The 22039-nt window shown below is 35.8% G+C and overlaps 3 protein-coding genes and 2 long non-coding RNA genes across 7 annotated transcripts; 3 read left to right on the top strand and 2 right to left on the bottom strand.

Annotated features, from left to right (window-relative positions):
• Positions 1–291: 291 nt before the first annotated feature.
• LOC106374847 lies at positions 292–1548 on the bottom strand. Its single transcript, XR_001275116.3, has 4 exons — positions 1169–1548; positions 963–1069; positions 588–844; positions 292–512 (listed from the first exon to the last, which is right to left on the bottom strand). It is a non-coding gene; the product is annotated as an uncharacterized LOC106374847 (long non-coding RNA).
• A 2674-nt stretch (positions 1549–4222) lies between these two features.
• On the top strand, positions 4223–5849 carry LOC106376888 (dual specificity protein phosphatase 1). 3 transcript variants are annotated; one of them, XM_048745708.1, is made up of 6 exons: positions 4223–4405; positions 4601–4742; positions 4803–4938; positions 5026–5146; positions 5235–5380; positions 5609–5849. In XM_048745708.1, exons 1-6 carry the CDS (start codon positions 4302–4304, stop codon positions 5641–5643), a joined length of 684 nt encoding a protein of 227 aa, XP_048601665.1. In that variant the 5' UTR covers positions 4223–4301; the 3' UTR covers positions 5644–5849. The 3 variants fall into 3 exon arrangements, with proteins under 3 accessions (XP_048601665.1, XP_048601664.1, XP_013672470.2); XM_048745707.1 differs by having other exon boundaries at positions 5500–5849; XM_013817016.3 differs by having other exon boundaries at positions 5455–5849.
• Positions 5850–6228: 379 nt separating this feature from the next.
• LOC106374848 (short-chain dehydrogenase reductase ATA1) lies at positions 6229–9061 on the top strand. Its single transcript, XM_013814785.3, has 2 exons — positions 6229–6651; positions 8519–9061. The coding sequence occupies exons 1-2, from the start codon at positions 6258–6260 to the stop codon at positions 8938–8940; spliced, it is 816 nt and encodes a 271-aa protein (XP_013670239.2). The 5' UTR covers positions 6229–6257; the 3' UTR covers positions 8941–9061.
• A 524-nt stretch (positions 9062–9585) lies between these two features.
• Positions 9586–11326, bottom strand: LOC125580711. Its single transcript, XR_007318450.1, has 2 exons — positions 9934–11326; positions 9586–9867 (listed from the first exon to the last, which is right to left on the bottom strand). It is a non-coding gene; the product is annotated as an uncharacterized LOC125580711 (long non-coding RNA).
• A 169-nt stretch (positions 11327–11495) lies between these two features.
• Positions 11496–13513, top strand: LOC106376889 (ribosome production factor 2 homolog). The gene is made up of 6 exons (XM_013817017.3): positions 11496–11696; positions 11826–12029; positions 12400–12645; positions 12735–12977; positions 13073–13138; positions 13219–13513. The coding sequence occupies exons 1-6, from the start codon at positions 11628–11630 to the stop codon at positions 13339–13341; spliced, it is 951 nt and encodes a 316-aa protein (XP_013672471.2). The 5' UTR covers positions 11496–11627; the 3' UTR covers positions 13342–13513.
• Positions 13514–22039: the final 8526 nt, after the last annotated feature.

The following is a 22039-nucleotide window of genomic DNA, read 5'->3' as shown; positions in this document are numbered from 1 at the left end:
ACGAAAGTAAAAAGAAAAGGGAGGAGCCGCTTTTGTTGAAAATATAAAAAGATGTGGGGTCCGCTGTACTATTTGCACATTAAATTTCTTTCTATATATACGAACGTTTGCGTTCGTTTGTAAACACAGTGAAAACTCTTCTCTTCCCTTTAATAAGAAACACTCTCTCTCTATATCAGTGTTATCTTCTCCTACGGGTATAAATTTTACTCTTATTTAAATTTCTCAATACTATAAAATCATAAGTTATTTTATAACACTGAGAGTTTTTTCAATTTTATGAACTTTTTCTTCCTCGGTGAATTGTTCTATGAACTCGTTAAAGCTGATAACATCCTACAATGAAGTATCATTTTTCACGGCCATTGTCACAAATTCTTAAATATGAGACTTGTAAATGCAGATATTCAACACATTAACAGAGTCGTTTAAAACACACCTTGAAGTCTATACTACAAAGTGATGAATTATAGCTCCCAAGGACAAGCACTCTTCCAGTTTTAGTCTTGGTCCTGTCAACAATAGAAAAAAAAACATTTGAGTTTATGTACAGAACGTCTTGAAGATATATATTAAGGGTATTTTACCTCTTGAGTTGCTCTTGCTTTATTGCTTTTCCAACATACTTTGAATCTCTCTTATTGCTCCAATATCAACACGCTTCAAGGAATGTGAGTATGCATCACTGATTCACTGATGAATGACTTGTTTTCAACTGAAGAGAGTGAGCTGGTTTTATTCACCTCTTCCCGAGCAAAGGAATGTAGATTCTTCATTAGCACACTCCCATGTCCAATCTCAACTGATATTTCTTTCTCAAAAAGAATATCTTCCTCGGATGAAACTGAGATACAACACACGTCCTCCTCTTGTAAGGATTTTTTTAAAAAGAAAATACTATCAAAAACTCCCAAATAAAATCCTCACCAAAAAAAAAAAATGTCAAAAAAAAAAATCCTCACCAAAATCTTCAAAATCCAGTTAATTTTATCAAATCTGAACCAGCAATCAATGAAGAACAGTAGTGATTGGCACAACCAGCGGGAATGAACCTGTGAATCATGGAATCCTGCATATTTAGTCAGAAGAGACATATAAGGCAGAGTTAGACAATCGATTATAGAAGAGAAGCAACATATCAATGGTGATAGAAGAAATATCTAGTTACCTTTTCATCTAAGAAGAGATGAGTGATTTCCATAAATTCACCCTTTGGTGTTGAGCGAGTCCAACGTTGAGTGGAGGAGGACGGCGGCTTCAGGAACTGGAGCACCACAGACAGACACTTTGGAGGAGTTGGTATAATCTATGACGGCGGAGACTGTATTAGAGATGAAGGGATTCTGTGTTTACCATGATGGTATATATAGGAATGAAGAAATGAAGTGTTATGATTTTGATGCTTTAATGGTCCATAGAGTTAAGATGGGGAGATGTAGAGATTACTCCTCCATGGAAACCGAAAGGGCTATTGATTCCGAGAAGAGCATGCTTGATATTGAAGAGGACGATATTGGAGAGTAAGGGCTATTGGGCTAGAGTTAATAATCGGCCCATATAAAAAATCATTACACACTAAATTGGGGGTATTGGATCTAGAAGTTTGATGGAATTTGAAGGAATTATAGTTTCCATTAAATTCTAGTGTTATTCAATTAAGGATTTCATCAATTCTTTCAAAATCTTGTGTTATTGGATTACAAATTTGTAATCAATTTACTAATTCTTTTAAATTCTAGTGTTATTCAATATTTGGTAGATTTTGTAGCAATGTTATTTGGAAAGAATTTAATGGAAAAAGAAATGTAAAAATGTGAAGAACCAATTCCTTACTCTTACGAAGAGAATTCGTTATCCTCTCAGACATCGTCCAACACGACAGATACTTCTTCCCAAACAGATTCGAGTTAAGAGCATGCAATAACTTAAAAAGTTCCTTTTCCTCAACCATCTCTTATCTCTTCTCCCTTCTTCATTTTTTTTTTAATCTTCTCTTCGTCTGCTTCTTTTCTGATGTGGTCAAGCGCCTCAACTTCAACTCCAAGTGATCCCAAGATCCTTTTCAGCACAGCTACCTTTGGATCTTCTTCACCTTCTTTACTTTCTTCGCTGTACATAGACACCCATACCCTCGGGAGTTAAGTTTCTTTCACGTCTTTGTCGTTGAACACATCCTGACATAAATGGAAAATCTTACCATTTGTTCGTAGTCTGAAACTAATCTATCAACTTTTCTCTTGTTTGTCTATATCATTTTCATTGTTTTAAATTGGATCGCAACAAACTTCCAAATTCAAATTTATATATGGTGCTTTAGTCAACAATATCATACTATCCCATGAAAATAGATAGAAAGCTGGTTTACAAGACACAAGATTATCTATCAAATTCATGTGCATTCCTTTAAAATCCTTAAGAAAAAATAAACATGAGAATTACGTAAATGCATTAAAATATCAGCAAATCTCTTAAACTACTGCAAAAATTATTATTTATGAATTCTCTCAAATTCTATTAAATTACTAGATTGAATACCACCCCCTAAAACTTCCACGCAAAACGTAATCAGAATCTTAAATACAAAACGCAAAATTTCTCCGTGGGAGCTGCTGACGTGGCGACTCAGAAATGAGGCAACTGTCCCATTATATTATAGATTCTATGTTGGACCATTACATTTAACTAGATTTTCTATTATTTTTATTTTTACTTAACTTAATTATTATTAAATATATACTCTAACCTAAAATTAATGAACTAAATAACTAATCTATTATTTTGAATAATGAGTTCAATTTATATTAACACTACTTTTAAGTAAATAATCAATTATATTTTATTTATTAATATAAAAAGAATTATATATACTTACTAATTCATATATACAACTGTACTTTAATTTAATAGTAAAACACATTTTTTTTAAAACCTCACCAAATACATAATAATATATCTTATAGATAAAGTGTTAAAACTATATATGATAAAATAAATAGTAATAGTCATTATTGTTTAATATGTTGGAACATGTTATTATTGATATTTTTTTATGAATATAGTTTCACGGGTTATTCCAATACATATAATATTTATCAAATATAAAACTCAATGAACAAAACATAAAACATACTTTAAGTTAGGTTTGAGCATTCATGTACCCGTTGCGATACGGATTGGGTATTTAGAATTTCAGTTCTAATTTATATCACATCTTAGGTGTCATTCTGATAAATTTGTAAGTACAAATCAGGTTAGGAAATTTGTAAGTACAAATCAGATTCAGATATAACATTTTGGTTTTGCTTCTAAATTGTATCACATCTAAAATCCATAAAGTAACCATATATTGTTCTGATTCAGGTTATATGGGTTTGATTCGAATATATCCAAAATTTAAAAGCAAAACATAAGAAATAAACTTATTTATATAGGATTGAATATTTAAGGTACTTATTGAAGATTTAAATACTTATTTTTAGATATAGTTTCAAAATAAATATAGAATTGAATATTTGAAGTACATATTTATGTTTCAAATATTTACATTTTTGATTAATTTGGACTTTCGGATCGGTTTTTTGGATTTTTTGGATTTTTTTTTGGTTTTTCGGATTGCCCGTTAGGGTTCGGCTACGGCTAATAACATTTCGAATTTAGATATATGGTTTACCACGCTACAAGACCTATTCTGGAATTTCTTATATTTCGGAATGGGCACGGATCAGATTTTTTTGTTTGAGTTTGGTATAAACTTTGGATTATGGATTTTATGCTATGCTTACTTTAAAAGAAGAGAAAATGCAATTATATAAAAAATTACCAAAAAATTATTCCGCGGGGGTAAAAATCTAGTATATGCTTACGTCGAACCCATCTCGTGTTATCTTCGTGTTTTCTTGTAGTGTTAGTTGGTTTTAAAGTTTGTGGCTCTGTGCATACAAATTAAAAAATATTTAATTTTATTCATTTTAAACAAAACATTACTAAATATCTATATAAATAGAATTTAACCAATAAAGGAATAAATTGCAGAATATAAAAAAAAATAATAGAATAATTTTTTTATGAAATGTTACATTAAAAATTAACAACGTCATATAATTTTGAAACATAAAAATATTTAAACGTCATTTATTAAAACGAAGTGAGTATTGTAAACAAAAATATCTCAAGTCAAAAATCATTATTTGATAAAAAAAAAACAAATTACATATAACTAGTCCTTGAAGAACAAATAATTTACACTTTATCCCGTCTGAGACGCATCGTCCCGCTCCTTGTCCAAAAATCTGGAGAGAACCATGCAGTTGCAAACTTCCCCATTAGTAATCTCTCAGTCACCATTTTTCTCAGATTTGTTTTCTTCTCCTCTTTGGCTAATCCACCCCCCCCTTCTTTCTACAATGTAAGGTCTCATCAATTATGTTATCGAATCCATCTTTTCATGTTAATACGATACGATCTCCATAGTTGTAATCGTTTTTCTCAAAGGATCACACATAGATTCAACTATTTGATTTTAGATTCAATTCTCCCAATTACGAATTTCGCTGAGCTAGTTTAAAACTAAAAGATGATTCAATTCCATTTCCCTTTCCAGGAGTTCTAGGGACAAAGGATCATCATCCTCGCCAGCAATGGATAAGGAAACCTATGTGAAGAATCGGATACAAGAGCTTGTTCGTCTTATCAAAGTTGCTCGTGTCTATAGACAAGACAATGTCCCTTCCCTAATCCAAGAGGTTCCACCTCGCAACAATCATCCATCCCTAGACCAATTGATTCATTAATCTTTTTTCTAGGGTCTCTATCTCGGATCCTTTGCAGCAGCTTCCAACAAGAACGTATTGAAGTCTTGCAACGTTACACATATCTTAACCGTAGCTAGCTCCTTGAGACCTGCCCACCCTGGCGATTTTGTCTACAAGGTTGTTCCAGGTATTAAAGGTTTCACCTTGTTATACAGAATATATGTCTTTCTTGCCCTTTTGAGATCTGGAATCTCTTGCTTTGTATATGTGATAGTTGTGGATAAGGAAGACACAAATTTGGAAATATACTTCGATGAGTGTATTGATTTCATTGATGAAGCCAAAAAGCAAGGTGGTAGCGTTCTTGTCCATTGCTTCGTTGGAAAGTCACGCAGGTTTCTTATATTCTTTCACCCGTTTATGTTCTTTACTTAATTGACCTTGTTCCCTGAATGTTTTGCCCCTTTTTATACTTACTTGCAGTGTCACTGTAATTGTTGCTTACCTCATGAAGAAACACGGAATGACTTTAACCCAAGCATTGCAGCATGTTCAGAGCATTAGACCCGTGGCAAATCCTAACACCGGTTTCATCAGGCAATTGCAGGACCTTGAAAAGTCTTTACAAGGTATCGCTTCTCTGTATTTCTATCTCACATGCAAAATTACTGTCTTTGGTGAATCTAAATTCGAGGTTCTCTAGACCTCTAAATTAGAGGTTCTTTACTTTGTCTGTCTGGGGCAATAGTAAATGAATACCATAACTCGTGGGACGGAAAGCAAAGTGTTGTGGAGGAACAAGACTGGTTCATGTTAATTAACTCTTACTTGCACCTTCCTCTCTCTCTCTAAAACAGGGAAGCAAGAACCACTTGCCCACTGTCAAGTTTGAAGACCCCACCAAGATCATACCTTTTGGAGGAAACTTGTAAATCTCAAACGAAGCATATCATATGTTTTTGTTTTTTTTGTTTCTCCTTTAACAACTTTGACTAAAAAAATGTAAACGATTCTGTGAAGTTTCACTGTTTCATGGAAGCATAGCTATACGGCGAACTAAAAGCAGAAGATAACACAATCATATACATCTTCATATTATCATATATATATTTACTGATATGTATAAGTGCTGCTGCGTAATGTACTTTGTCTAAGAAAAGAGATCGTATATATAGAAAACTGGAGAGAGATTCACACTCACCTCTTAATCTTACAAAACTATACTGTACAATGAGTAGGAAATACAGAAGTTCGAGAGAGTATATTATAAATTATAACGTTGCGTTATATAACCAACCAAAATCCATACGAAATAGTTCTCCTCACTCTTTGTTTTTGTTTAAATATTCATCAAACATGACTTAACGCAAAGAAGATGAGTGAACTAACAAGTGAAAGAAATAAAAGTAGTTGAATGGAAAGTTAAAGAGCATGTCTAAAACAAGAAACTTAAAATAAAGTGGTATAAGAACAAAGTCGACCTGCAAACATCTCAAAAAGCCTAGAATGGCGAACTCAAACAAAAGACTAAATAAGAAGGTAGCCATAATAACCGGAGGAGCAAGAGGGATCGGAGCTGCCACGGCGAGGCTGTTTACAGAGAATGGTGCATATGTCATTGTCGCGGATATACTGGATGAAGAAGGCGTCCGTATGGCCGAATCCATTGGTGGGTGCTACGTGCATTGCGATGTATCAAAGGAGGCTGATGTGGAGGCGGCAGTGGAGCTGGCCATGAGACGTAAAGGGAGGCTGGACGTAATGTTCAATAATGCGGGAATGGCTGTGAACGAAGGTAGCATCATGGAGATGGACATTAAGATGGTAAACAAAGTTGTTTCAGTCAATGTGAATGGTGTCTTGCTTGGCATCAAACATGCAGCTAAGGCGATGATCAAAGGTGAGTGTTTTAGTTTGGTGTCCAATCAGATTTGGCAATTTAGCAAGTCTTAAGAGCTAAGTAGAAACTGAATATCATTAATCATTTTCAGTTTTGATTTAGGGTCTAACTTAGACCATTATTAGGACCGGTCCTGAGCAAAGCCTAATGAAACATTCGCCTTAGGCCCTCAAACTTTTTGAAAAATTTTATATGTAAATAGGCCCTCAAATTTAAAAAAAAAAATTTTAGGCCCCCAAAAATTTTAAAATCTTTACTAAATGGTATAGGGCCCCCAAATTCTCAGGGCCGACCCTGACCATTATAGGAATATTAGGAATGGTTAGAGAACAAAATGCAGAGGAATAAAATTAGGGGAATGAAAATGAAGATTATTCCTTATCAATTTTAGTGAGGAACAAATTTCTCCTATATTCCTCTAGAATAAAAGGAATAAGAAGAAATGAAAAAGAAAAACAATTCCCGGTAAGAAATGTATTATTCCATTTCATTCATGCAACACCAGTTAGACCCTTATTAGACTTGTCTTCTTAGAAAATATTTGACCAATTTAAAAGAATACTTAAAAATTGATTTGGTTACTTATGTTAATAAATGGCTTTTTAGTTGTTTGTCCAAAAATATTCAATATCAAATGTGTTTGAGATTGAACAATTTAAAAATGAACAACCTATAGAGAAGTCAATTCCAATACCTAAGTAAGGCTAAAACAAAAAAAAAAATATCACATAGTGATTACACGGTTAGTAAACAAGTTATCCGGATGTTACTGTTTTGTATTGTTATTTTTGTTTTATAAATTATGTTTATTGTTTTCTATTAAACCTGAAACTCCCGGCATATATCTAGTGACCCAAGTAAATGAAAGAACCGGTTAAATTTTGTATATAATCTCCTCTTCTAGCTAAACTATAAAAATAACTGTCCTTTTTATTATTTTTTCAATAAAAAGAAAATTTGTTTAATAATTTATAATATTATAGAGATGTAATTCACCAATTTGAATATTTATAAACAGGATAAAAACCTATTCTATTATATTTACAAATTTACTAGGTGTTTTCCTGCACCATGTGCAGTAAGAATTTTTTTAAATTTAACTTATATTTAAAAATACATTTTATTAAATATTATAGATTTTACTATTTTCTTACTAATATTTAATATAGATTTGATATATATTAAATCAATTTGTATAAAACTAATAAAAATTATATAAAATTGTATAATTATCAAAAATGTAACCTAAACAATATTTATAAAATTTGTAGATATATAAGAAACTAATGATCTTACGATTAGATATTTTTTTTTTTAAAAAATTGTATAAATTTTTGAAAGCTTTAGTAATACAAATTATATAATTATACAAAAATAATAATATTTCGAAATTTGAAATGTTATATATAAATATATTTGTTTTATAATTGATGTATGAGCTATTACCATATTTAAAAAAAAAAAGTTCACCAAAAAGAAATATCAATATTAAATGTAATATATGAATTATTACCATATTCTAATAAGTTTTCCAAAAATATAAATCAACATTAAAGGAAATTATCCATGTCATATTTTTCTAGAAGCAATGTCATCAATTTCAGTAGTCATGTCATATTTGTTTTGTGAAATTGATTGTGGAAGGGACATGTGGCAAAATCACTTTGCAAATATAGTCTAGGAGATTTTCCAAAATTTTGAATTTTCAATAATAATAATGAGACGTAATTGGAACTAAAAAAAAAAAAAAAAAAAAAAAAAAAAAAACATCGGTATCATTCGGATCGGTTAAACAATATTGTGCAGCCCAATTCTTTTTATCACCAGACAGCTAAATTTAGTTTTGATGCATCTGAAAACGCAAAAGGAGGAGGAGGGTCGATCATATGCACATCAAGTTCATCAGGAGTAATGGGAGGACTTGGAGGTCACGCGTATACGCTTTCAAAAGGAGCCATTAACGGGCTCGTGAAGACAACGGCATGTGAACTTGGCTCTCACGGTATCCGTGTGAACAGCATCTCTCCGCATGGAGTTCCTACTGAGATCTTGGTCAACGCGTATCGTACGTATCTTCACAATGACAGAATCGATGCGGCTGAAGTCACAAAGACTGTGGCTGAGAAAGGAAGTTTACTGACCGGAAGAGCTGGTACTGTGGAGGATGTGGCTCAAGCAGCTTTGTTTCTTGCAAGTGAAGAATCGTCAAGATTCATTACCGGACATAACCTGGTTATTGATGGTGGGTACACATCTGGCACTACTACCATGAGATACATCTACGACTAATTTCAAAGCTGCTTTCTTTTCAGTTGTTTTCTTTTGAGTATATCTGAAATGTTTTCTTGTCATAAAATAAATGTTTTCTAAGGAGTTTATATGATATACTTTTGTCTCTAATTGGCATTCATGACATGAGAGCCAAGTAATAATCTAGATTGTTATGATTAGGCTTGGGCGTTTTTATTCCAAAACGAAGTCCCTACCTTGACTCAAACGGAGAAAACCAAAATTCGATCTGAAGTCTTATAAAAAATATCCTAACGGGACTTAAGAATTTCGCGTTTGGAATACGGACAGAAATCCGACCTAGGATCCAAAAATATACGAAATTAATAAAATATGTTAATCTTTTTATATATGTTAAGGCAATTTAGATATTTTATACACTAGTAAAAATTCACCGCATAGCCACTACAATACAGTGGCTATAGAAGAGAAAAACGTGGCTACAAAGAAAATAAGTCACGCTTATGGATTGGAAATTTACCGTGGCTATAGCCTCGTGGCTAGAAAAAACTGTGGCTAAACGTGGCTACGAGCCACGGTTTTACCATGCTGCTTTTCGTGGCTAACATAACAACAAATAGCCACGGTTAGCCACTATCTCACTGTGGCTTTATTAAAATTTAAAAAGAAAAAAAAAAACAAGAATAAAAAATAAAATAATTTATTAATAAAATATAAAATCTTATAAATTACATGTTTATTATATATGTATATCCTCGCACAGCACCACGCGCACCAGGCCATGAACCACGCGCAACATTCCTCCGGTGATAGCCCACCCCCGTGTCGCCGGTGATACACGCACCACCTCACCACCTTCATCTTCTTCAATATTGGCTCTGGAAGGAGCCAGCGAAGCTTCATCTTGGCTTTTCTTCTTCTTCCTTTGTCTTCTCTCCTTCTTCTTCTTCTTCCTAGTTTAAAAATCTGAAACAAAATAAACACATTAATCGAAATCTAAAAAACGCAAATACGAAAAAGATTCAGTATCACCTCCGCTTCTTCCTCAGCCCTCTATGTCTCTCCATCTTCGTTACCGTCGCAGTCCACCTCCGTCTCTGTCATCTATCAAAACAAAATCAAATACATACACAACTGATAAGAGACAAACATAGATATGTGAGTAGAGGCATTGATGTCTCTTCTGTGAGCAGAGATGGAGAGATGTGTGAGCGGTAGAGAGATCTGTGTGAAAACGAAACTTAGATCTAGAAAACAATCAGAGACGAGAGAAGAGAAGGAAGAAGAAAATAAATTAAAAATAAAAATAAAAAGCGTGTGTAGTTGTGGCCGTTCGATAGATCTTTATGAATGGTTGTGATCTAACAGGGGGTAATCCGTTCCTTTCTTCTTTTGACCAATGAGAAGTTAGTTTAGGAATTAGCATTAGATTTCAGTATTTCTTTTCTTTTTATTATTTAGTTGTTAGCTAATGATTATAGTGCATAACCTAAAGAAAATTGATAAGATTTTCAATTTAAATTTCAATATTTTGAATTTAAGATATAATGCTTCATGGTTTAATGATATATGTTTACAATATAGAGTTTATAGTTTGAGAAATAGGATTTGAGTATACTTGTTAGGATTAAATGTAAATGTTAAGATTAAATAATTGAAAGTATAAATATTTTTAGAGTTTGAAATATATAAATTTTGGGTTTAATTAGATTTAAATATTTGTGATTTAATGTATGATATAAGGTTTGTGGTTTGAAAACATTAGATTTATGGTTTTTGTATGTGAAGTTTAAGATTATAAGGGTTTAGGTTTAAGATTTATAATGGATTTTAAAGAAATTTATATTTAGAATTTAAATTTAACATTTATATTTAAAGTTTGAAAAAATGTTATATTTGTATTTTGGTTTTAGTATCTAGGATATATAATTTAATTTTGAAGTTTAGGGTTTAGGGTATATAAAAACTAAATAGCCACAAAAATAAAGTGGCTGAGTCGTGGCTAACGATTAGCCACTGTTATTTCGTAGCTAAATCGTGGCTACTAAAATAACCATGATTATTTAGTGACTGATTCGTGGCTAGAAAAGAATAATCGTGGCTTTTTAAAAAATTGTGGCTAACCGTGGCTAATCGTGGCTAAACAATGACTTTTTCAAATAAGCCACGATTTTACACTGGCACTACCGTGGCTATGCGGAAAATTTTTACTAGTGATAGTTTGTACAAAAAAAAATATTTTATAGTTTTGGTTTTGATTTACGGTTCCAAAAATGTGAGAATCGGTTTGTGAACATCGGTCCAGATTCAGGTTTGGTTGGTTCCAATTCGGTTTTAGGTTTTTAGTTTTCCGTTTATATGTCTACGCCTAGACTCTCATGAGTGTTTTTTTTTTGTAAATCCGTGTGTTAAAAAAAGAAATCTGTAGTGTTTTCATAAGCTATGTCCAAATTTTAATTGCCTAAAAGTCTCCTGGGCCGTCAATTCTTTATTTGAACCCATCGTCGACCTAATGAAACTTTTGGGTCTCATCATATAAACACAAAGTAATTGGAGTGAATTGAAATAAACATAATAACATAGGGGCTAGATTAAAATTCTATATAAGTTGCTTGAACTTAAAACCCTAGTCTCTCTCTCTCATCGATAAACCTTTTCCTCGTCTTCCTTCCTCTCTACTTCTCGGTGCCGTCGCTTTGTTGCAAGTCGCCGGAAAATTACCAGTCATGATGGAAATACGAACTCCGAAGACCCACAAAGCCAAACGTGTACTCGAAAAGCGAGCTCCGAAGCTGGTAAGTCTTGTTCAATCTCATTACACAAAGAGAATTGAATCATGGGTTTTGGTTCTTGTATTGGTATCTATGAGAATTTGTGAAGAATCGATTGAAAGTTATAAACTTTGTATGTGGTTGGTTGTGCAGGTAGAAAATGGGAAGAGGACACTGATACTTCATGGGACGAAGACGAGCGCTACACTTAGCTCTGTGCTGATGGAGCTGTACCGTTTGAAGAAGGGAGGTGCCATCAAGTACTCGAGGAGGAATGAGAACATTAGACCCTTTGAGAGTGGTGGTGAAACCTCTTTGGAGTTCTTCTCTCAAAAAACTGATTGTAGTATTTTCGCGGTAAGCTGTTTCAGCTCTTTCAGATTGGTTTTGTGGCGGTAACTATTGAATTATATTCAACATTTAATATTGTTTCTTGATTATTGTACATAAAGTTGTTATTAAGATGTTCTATCCTGTCTTCTTGGTTCATTTTAAGGCATCCTGCTGCTGTCTTGTTAGTCTTTATGAACGTTTCTTATGGTGTAAATTAGCACAAGATAAGCTTGTTCTGTTATTGTGCTGCGGCAATTGCAATTGACATGTCTCTGCGTTAGATTTTGATTCTGTAATTACCTTAGAGGGTCATCTTGTCTACGTATGAATTGCAAACTTAGTTTGATTTGGTGAGTCTTACCATTGGTTTGGTGGATGCTATGCTATGTTGCAGTATGGCTCTCACACAAAGAAACGACCTGACAATCTTGTGCTCGGAAGAATGTACGATCACCATGTCTATGATCTTATAGAAGTTGGGATTGAGAACTTTAAATCTCTGCTATCGTTTTCCTACGACAAGAAGATAGCACCTCATGAAGGATCAAAGCCTTTCATTTGCTTTACCGGAGAAGGTTTTGAGAATGTACCAGAGCTGAAGCAGCTTAAAGAAGTCCTCACTGATCTCTTCCGTGGCGAGGTGAACTATTTTTTTTTTCCCAATCTTAAATACATATATGCTGTTGCTTATCACATAACCTGAAAGAAGTTGAATTGTTTTGTCTGCAGGTCGTTGATAATCTAAACCTTACTGGATTAGACCGTGCTTACATATGCTCAGCGGTATCACCAACTAAGGTTTTCCTTACTCACTGCGCGATTAAGCTAAAAAAGTCAGGGACCATCGTGCCTAGAATAGAGCTTGTTGAAGTAGGTCCTTCCATGGACCTGGTTATCCGTCGTAATCGTCTTCCCAACGAAGGCCTAAGGAAAGAAGCTATGAAATCATCTAAAGATAAGCCCAAGAAGAAGGTACAATTAACATTGCCGTAGCTTTTGCTGTCACGTTCCCTTAAAATTTGGTAGAAACGAACAACCAAGTGAAACAATCTTTGTTTCTTGTACAGGTGAAGAATGTGGATCAAGATGATGTACTAGGGAAGAGAGGGAGGATTTTTATTCCTGAGCAAGAGGTAAAGAAAGAAAGCACATGAAAACACATAATGTGCATTGCAGATACACAAACTGATTGTTTCAATCTATTTGTTTGCAGGTTGGAAAAACTCCATTGCCGGATAAATCGAAGGGAGTGAAGAGAGAGCGAAGAGAGGGTAAGCTGAAGAAGAAGAATAAGGAAGAAGGGTCTGCTTCCAAAAAGCATAAAAAGTCCGAGTAACTCACTAAACCGCTTGTGGGCTTCATCAAACGACAGTTTCGACGTCAAGAAGATGAGATGTTTTTGCAATGTAACTTGTCGTTTTTTTTAAAGGGCTCATCCCAGTGGACTCTTTCTACTCATGAATGTTTTTTATACGCTAATATTTATCGAGATAGTTTTGTTTTGTTAATTTTCCTGCAGCAAAAAGAATCTTAGAGAAAGAGTATTAAGATACGAAGACACATTTTTGTCTCGTATCTCGATAAAGCATCATATTTGATGTTTAACTGTCGTTTAAAATTTGAATTAAAAAAGATGAAATTGCATTATTTTCATACGTGAAAGTTGTACAATAATTAGTTTCAAAAAAAAAAGTTGTAAAATAATTGAAGTAAAAACAATGGCGGATAAGAACACGTCCCTTCCTCACTTTTAGGGTTAATATTCTTATTTCTTGTAATTATCACTCCACATTTAGGCAAAAAGAATTAGTTTTTAAGTTATAACAGAGTAGGAGAATAGCCCAAAATGTTAAAATTGCAATGAAACTTAGGGTTTAGAACGGTATGTTTCCGTGTTTTATTAATCATAAAGTGTTTCATTTATATAAAGGATTACAAGATAGATAAAAGGAAATATTACAAATCATAAACATAAAAGAAAAGAGAAATTCTAATCATACAAGGAAAAAAAAATTGAGTTTCTTTTTCTCCTAAACCATGTAGCCGCCTCTCTCTCTCTCTAAGTCTCGCGGCCGCCTCTCTCTCTCTAGGGTTGGACCGTCTCTCTCTAAGGGTATGGGCCGGTTATGGACTGGACCGATTATGGACATCCATCAATTGATTTATAACACTCCCCATTGGATGCCATAACCATACAGAGATTGTAATACGCTTAATGTTGTCTCATTAAAACCTTATCAGGAAAACTCAGTGGGACAAAACCATGATGAAGGAAAAAGAGTACAACACGTACTACTCCCCCTGATGTGAACCTCAGTGGAGGTCTTTCAGCTTACGCATCCCAATCTGATGCGTGAGTTTCCTGAACGTGCAAGTCGGGAGTGACATAGTGAATAGGTCAGCTAAATTGTCGCTGGACCTTACTTGGACGACCAGGACTTCGCCGGCTTTCTGAAGCTCGTGCGTGAAAAAGAACTTAGGTAATATGTGCTTCGTCCTGTCTCCTTTGATGTAGCCGTCCTTGAGCTGAGCAATGCATGCAGCATTGTTCTCATACATCACGGTTGGCTCTTTGTCCTAAGACATCCCGCAATCAGCTCGGACATGCATGTTGGGTCATCGACCTCAACCAAACACACTCGCGGCTGGCCTCATGAATGGCCAAGATTTCTGAGTGATTAGATGATGTGGCCGTGATGGTTTGTTTCATTGAACACCATGAAATGGTTGTACCTCCATGTGTAAAGACATATCCTGTCTGTGATCGAACATGATGTGGATCTGATAGATATCCTGCATCAGCAAAGCCAACTAAACCATCTTTGTTATGGTTAGTATAATATAGACCCAAGTCTTTCGTTCCTTGCAGGTAACGAAGAACATGTTTTATCCCGTTCCAGTGCCTTTGGGTCGAACAGGAGCTAAACCTAGATAGTAGGTTCACGGCAAATGTTATATCAGGCCGTGTGTGAGTTGCCAAGTACATTAAAGCTCCTATGACACTGAGATATGACATTTCGTGACCTAGGACATCTTCATCGTCCATTTTGGGACGAAATGTAGGCCTTGGCATTTTAACCTGGACTCGAAAACCCGGACTGGAACCGACCCGAAATCACAGGTCCAGGTGCAGGTACAAGTATGTGTAAATTAACCTGTTGGATATTTTATTCATAGACCCGTGGGTACAGGTTCGGATCCGGGTAAGACCCAATACCCGAACGGGTATTAATGGAACCGAAAAAACACAAACAGGCGTGCTTGAAGACTTCAAGTTACAACACGTCACTTAATGTTTTGTCTCAAACCTCGGTATCTCCTCGGCTCCTGCAGTCGTTTCCACTCCCCCAAACAGCCTTCAATCTTGAACAAAACCGACAAAAAACTTATCAATCAAACTGGAAGACCTAAATCATACTCATCTAATTTCTTATTCTCCACTTTCTGAGACTTCTCAAAATAATTTTGTTGTAATTTCTTAATCTAAACCCAAGTTTCTAAATTCTGTGGTAGTCTCCACTTTTTTATTTTTGATAATGGTTTCGTTTCGTTTTTGTCTTGCTCGATGATTCACTTGATGACTAAGTTACGTTTGTTTGATTCTTTTGATTTTTGAGTTTTGTTTTGTTGTTTTGTGATTTGACTTTTGTTCATTGTTCAACTTGATTTTGAATCATATAATTGAAGTAGATCCAAGTAGAAGTTGCTTAACCCATTACATGATTGAAGTGCTAATGTGCACTGAACAATAGTTGAAATGTGAGATTAAAATTAAGGGAAAAGGAGTTGTAAGGAAAGAACAACTACTTAGGGAGATAGAAGAAGAAGATGCACTTATGAGAGGTAATTTTAACCCTTCGGCTTTAAGTTTAAAGCTTATGTTACTTATTTTTGAATGACTGATAACCTTCACTTATATGTATTGTAGAATTTGAACCAGCGTTTAACATCCAAGGCCAAGGTCCCTGAATACAAACTTCCAAAGAACAAATGAGGTTAGTGCCTTAGTGACTTGGTCTGAATATGAACTTGTGTTAGTATGAACTATGAAGCTAGTGTTTTCTACTTGTTTGTATGAAGTTAATGACTTTGAGTTGATCTTGATAGTATGAAGTTATGAAATATGAAGTTAGTGATTTCGACTAGTACTTTTTTTGGCTTGTTTTGATTATCGGCTTGATTGTAAATTTGTAATTATGTTAATAGGCATGTGAAATGGAGACGAGTTATGGTCGGCTGGAAGCAAAGAAATTTGGAGAAGACGTGATGAAGTTGTTGTTTTCTATTTTCTTTTGTTTTTGGATTGAAACTTCATAAGATTTATGTTATTTAGTACTTTTGTGTGGTTGAATTGTTTGCAAAAACATATAAGTTTGATATGAAATTATGGATATTTGGTTTTCAATGCTTCGTAAACAGGTTTACATGGGTAAAGATTTCGGGTTTCAGGTTAAATGTTACGAGAACTACTGAAAAATACCTGAAACTCATGGAACCGAACCGAAAAACCCGAAAAACCTGTATCCGAACCGGAACCGGATGTGATCCGAAAATAACAGGTTCTTTTTCCAGGTTTTTTATTGTTAGACCCGAACCGACCCGGACCCGGTAGGAACCGACCCGAACCCAAACCGAAATCCTCTCAAGTACCTATTGGGTATAAATTTTCTAGACCCAAAAGACCCGGACCCGAAAGGAACCGACCCGAACCCGACCCAAAGATCCGAATGCCCAGGCCTAACGAAATGGATCAGTGTCCAAACCGAGAGATCTCACGACCATGGGACTGGTCAGAGGATGGCAATCAGCCATATTAAACCTCTTGAGTACCTTTTCTGTATATGCCATTTGATGCACAAGGATACCATCATTTCTGTACTCAAGTTGTAATCTCAAACATAATTTTGTTTCCCCGAGATCTTTCATCTCGAATTTTTTCTTAAGGTATTCAACCGTTTGGGAAATCTCTCAAGAGGTTCTCATGATATTCAGATCATCAACATACACTGCTATGATCACGAATCCTTTATTTTCGAATTTCTTAATGAAAATACATGGACTGATAGGGTCATTTCTATATCCCTCTTTCACTAGGTACTCACTTAGTCTATTGTACCACATCTGTCCGAATTGTTTCAGTCCATAAAGAGATTTATTCAACTTAATACAATGTTGTTCTCGAGAACTCTCTTTTTTTTTTGACATTGACTCGAGAACTCTCTTTGTTTTTCAATTCGATACCTTTTGGGACTTTCATGTAAATTTCATTATCCAGTGGACCATATAGGTAGGCGGTTACAACATCCATTAACCGTAAATCTAGACCTTCTCTCACGGCCAGACTTATTAAAAATCTGAAGGTCGTAGCATCCACCACAGGGGAGTATGTCTCCTCATAGTCTATTCCTGGTCTCTGTGAGAATCCTTGTGCAACAAGTCGGGCTTTATACCTCACGACTTCACCATTCTCATTTCTTTTCCTCACAAAGACCCATTTGTATCCAACTGGTTTGATATCATGAGGTGTCCGGATTATTTGGCCAAATACACCTCTTTTTCTCAATGATTCTAACTCCACGTTTATGGCTTCTTTCCATTTAAGCCAATCTGGTCGTTGCATGCATTCATATATAGACGTGGGTTCATGATCCTCATCATCCATAAGTTCAAGTGCTACTTCATAAGCAAATATATCATCCATGTCGACATGTTTTCTGTTCCATTGTTTTCCAGACAAGACATAGTTTATTGAGATCTCATTATTATCTGCACCATCAGTACCATGAATCTTGGTGTCCCAAGAATCATTGTTTGGCACATCAGGGCCGGCCACATCAGTGGCATCAGGTCTGGCCATGTCTAAAGCCGTAGGGTTGGACGCGGCCACATCACGGGCTGGATCGGCCGCGGCCATGTCTGGTGTCTTATGAACCTCGGTTTCATTTTCTGCACCTTTCTTTGTTTTCTGAGGGTTCTTATCTTTGGAACCTGTTGGTCTACCACGTTTCACATGTTGTCTAGACTCTGTAGCAACTTGATTGTGTCCTTGTTGAACATCAATTCTTATTGGTGCACTAGCAGCTGGTATGTATGACTTAATCACACTTTTCGGGTCAGCAAAGGAATCTGGCAATTAATTAGCTAGCTTTTGTAAATGAATGATCTTTTGAACTTCTAGATCACATTCTTGAGTTCATGGATCTTGCCAAGATATGGATGTTTGATTCCATGAGATTTCTTTTACCATTTTACTGCTATCTCTCCCTAATGTTGGAAGTTCGGATTCATTGAAATGACAATCCGCGTATCTGGCCTTAAACAAATCACCCGTAGTTGGCTCAAGATACTTTAAAATCGTGGGGGAATCAAATCCAACATATATTCCCATCCTCCTTTGAGGTCTCATCTTTGTTCTCTGTGGTGGAGCTATTGGAACATAAACGGCACAGCCAAAAGTCTTAAGATGGAAAATGTCTGGCACGTGACCCGTGAGTAATTGTGATGGGGAATATTTGTGTTCACTAGATGGCCTGATGCGTATGAGATCGGCCGCGTGTAGGACGGCATGTCCCCACGCTGAGACCGGAAGTCTCGACCTCATGAGTAATGGTCGAGCTATGAGCTGTATGCGTTTTATAAATGATTCGGCCAAGCCGTTCTGTGTATGTACATGTGCCACGGAGTGTTCCACACTTACCCCCATGGACATACAATAATCATTAAACGCTTGGGAAGTGAACTCACCAGCATTGTCTAGACGTATAGTCTTTAAAGGAAAATCTGGAAAATGGGCTCGTAATCGAATTATCTGAGCAAGCAACCTAGCAAATGCTTGGTTTCGGGATGATAGGAGACAGACATACAACCATCTAGTGGACGCATCAATGATGACCATGAAATATCAAAATGTCCCTTAAGGTAGGTGAATTGGTCCACAGATGTCTCCTTGAATCCTTTCCAGAAAGTTTATAATCTCCTTAGTGACTTGAACTGATGATGGCCTAGAAATGAGTTTCCCTTGGGAATAAGCAAAACAAGTTAAGTTCTTAGGGATGATTCGTTTCTCTTTAAGGGAATGACCGTTTGAGTTCAGGATCAGTTTACGCATCATGGACGAACCGGGATGGCCAAGCCGGTCGTGCCATAAAGTGAAGTTGTCGATTGCCTCTTTGTTAAAAGTGGCATTGGCCTCGTTCATACTGACTTTAGTATGGTAAAGACCAGTAGATAGTGCGGGTATGGATTCTAAGACTTTCTTATGACCTTGGGCGAGATCAATGATCTGGAGGAACTCTTTGTCTTCTTCGCCCTTGGTTTCAATATGATAGCCATTCAATTGAATGTCTTTAAAGCTTAATAGACTTCTCTTAGAGTTGGGTGAATACAAGGCATCTGATATCTCAAGATGTGTACCCATAGGCAACAAGATATTGGCATGGCCGTGCCCCTCTATGAGACTAGCAATACCCGCAATGGTGGAGATGGTGGTGTTTTTCAGAGTTAGGTTTATGAAGTACCTCTTATCTTTTAAGATCGTGTGGCTTGATCCACTGTCCACAACGAGTACATCCTTGTTCTCGTTCATTTCTAAAACAAGATTCAAAAGGATGCTACTTAGAGACTTCATATATAAAGGAAACTTTTATTTTATTATAGGTCTTTAAAACAAATTCAAAATAAAAGACAACATAGAAATTAAAAACACCAAAACACAGAACACAGAATTTTAGATTATAATGTCGAAATCATACTTCAGTCTTTAAGACAATCTGAAGTTTCATAATCCATAAGATCGTCCTTCTCATGATCGAAGTCTTTTTCATTGCCTTGATAGGTCATGTGGGCTTCAAGATTCTTCCCTTTCAAACTCTCTTGATAAATGTCACCTAGATGTTTGGGAGTCCTACAAGTCTTAGCCTAATAATTGCCCATACCACATCTATGGCACACTGATTTACTTGAGTTGGTCGAGTGTTGAGGTTTGAACGAAGATCCACGGCTGCGTCCATGACCTCTTCCAAATGAGCCACGGTCACGCCCATGATCTCGTCCATTATGATTCCCTCCTCCGCGGCCAAAGGAACTTCGGCCACGTCCACGTCCGTTCCATTTTCCTCGACCACGACCATTATGGCCATTTCCTTGGACGTGATGGGATTCTTTATTGTCCTCTGTCGTGTGTGCTTCAGGTAGTGGAGCCGATCCAAGAGATCTCATCTGACTGTTTCTCATTAGTAATCAGCGAGCAAGAGACAAGAAATAAGATCAGCATAGGTTTTGAAACCTTTCTCACGGTACTGTTGTTGTAACAATACATTGCTTGTGTGGAAAGTGGAAAAAGTTTTCTCAAGCATATCCTGATCCGTAATACTTTCACCACACAGTTTCATTTTAGAAATGATCTTAAACAGTGCAGAGTTATACTCGTCCACAGACTTATAATCTTGGATCCTAAGATCTCTCCAATCAAACCGAGCTTTTGGTAAGATCACCGTTCTCTGGTGATCATATCTCGATTTCAATTCAGTCCAAAGATCTAGTGGATTCTCAATGATTAGATATTGATCCTTGAGACTCTCAGCTAGATGATGACTAATGATCATGATGGCTCTGTAACGATCCTTCTCATTAGGATTACTGTTCTCGGTGATACATTCACCGAGACCCTTGGATTTCAAGATGATCTTGGCATCAAGCGCCCATTGAAGGTAATTATCTCCAGAGAGATTTAGGGCAGCAAAATCCAGGTTGTTGATTTTTGACATCTGAAATCATAGATTAATATCTTTAGATCTTTTAGGAATAGGGTTTAAACGAATACGGTTTTAAGTTTAAACAATCAATCAATCAAGCCTAACGGCCTAGATCTATGCCTCACGGCCAATCAGAAAGCCGCACGGCCAAGTATGCAATCAGTTCGATATTATGCATATAGTTTGTCATGTAATTGCAATCCTAACATTCAATGTTTCTATATGATTTCTATATGATGCAATCATTACAAACAAAATTCGGCCAAGCAAATAACAAACCACATGGCTGCTTGATTTTGATTTAATATCATTCCTAAAGTTCTAAGTGCAATTTGTAATCAAACAATTGTGATCAGATTCGAATATGAATGCAATAAGGCCACACAGCCACAAGTATGATCAGGTCTAGAATTATTAACCTAGAATGCAACAAGGCCACACGGCCACAATTCAGGTTCGATTTCAAAAATAATCTAGACTAGGGTTTCAGTTTAAACAAGTCAAACAATCTCAATTTATTCAGATTCAAGTTTAAACAATCTTAACCATAGTTCTGGGTGATCAAATCATTCAAACAAAATCGATTTTCAAAATTTAGGGTTTTAGGGTTTCGATTTCAATTAACAAGCAATTATAATTTCAGGGTGATTAAATTAAATTTCAATCATTCAAGCAGATTTAATTAATCAGTTTTCGAATTAGGGTTTAGGGATTTTCGAAAATTTGATCTTAGATCAAAGGAATTTGATTTGAGATTCAAAACCTTCAAGGGTTTCGATTTTAATTGATCAATAGATCAATCTCGATTTTAGGATTTAGGGATCGAACTTATTCGAGCTTCGATTTACTCTTTAGGGGTAGATCTATTATCCTATGACTTTCATCTTAGAGATTAGGTTTTAGGGTTTTATTCTTTACAATCAATCCAAATTCGATTCTCATATTCTTAGAGTTTGAAATACCTTTAGGTTTGCTGATTGTAGAAACCGGACCACCAAGAATGAACCTCGACCTGGACATGAACTAGCTCCTATCGGATCGCGAGCTGGATCGGATGCGAGCTGGCTCTGTGCTGATCGAGTCGCGAGCTGAGAGTTGTCGCGAACGGAAGCACGAACGGGTTGAGCCTGAAGTCACGCGAGCTGATCGCTATTGGGTCTCGAACGGTACGCTTTCAGTCGGGATCACGAGCTGAGGCTGAGACGGACGCAAGCTGAGGCTGAGACTGGATGCAAGACGCGATCGAGTTTAGGGTTTGATGGGTTCGTCGGATTAGGGTTA

This window comes from Brassica napus, chromosome C1 (genome assembly GCF_020379485.1).
Source record: "Brassica napus cultivar Da-Ae chromosome C1, Da-Ae, whole genome shotgun sequence".
Taxonomy (NCBI): Eukaryota; Viridiplantae; Streptophyta; class Magnoliopsida; order Brassicales; family Brassicaceae; genus Brassica; species Brassica napus.
Note: the sequence above shows the minus strand (reverse complement) of the source record. Positions and strands in the feature narration are given on the sequence as shown.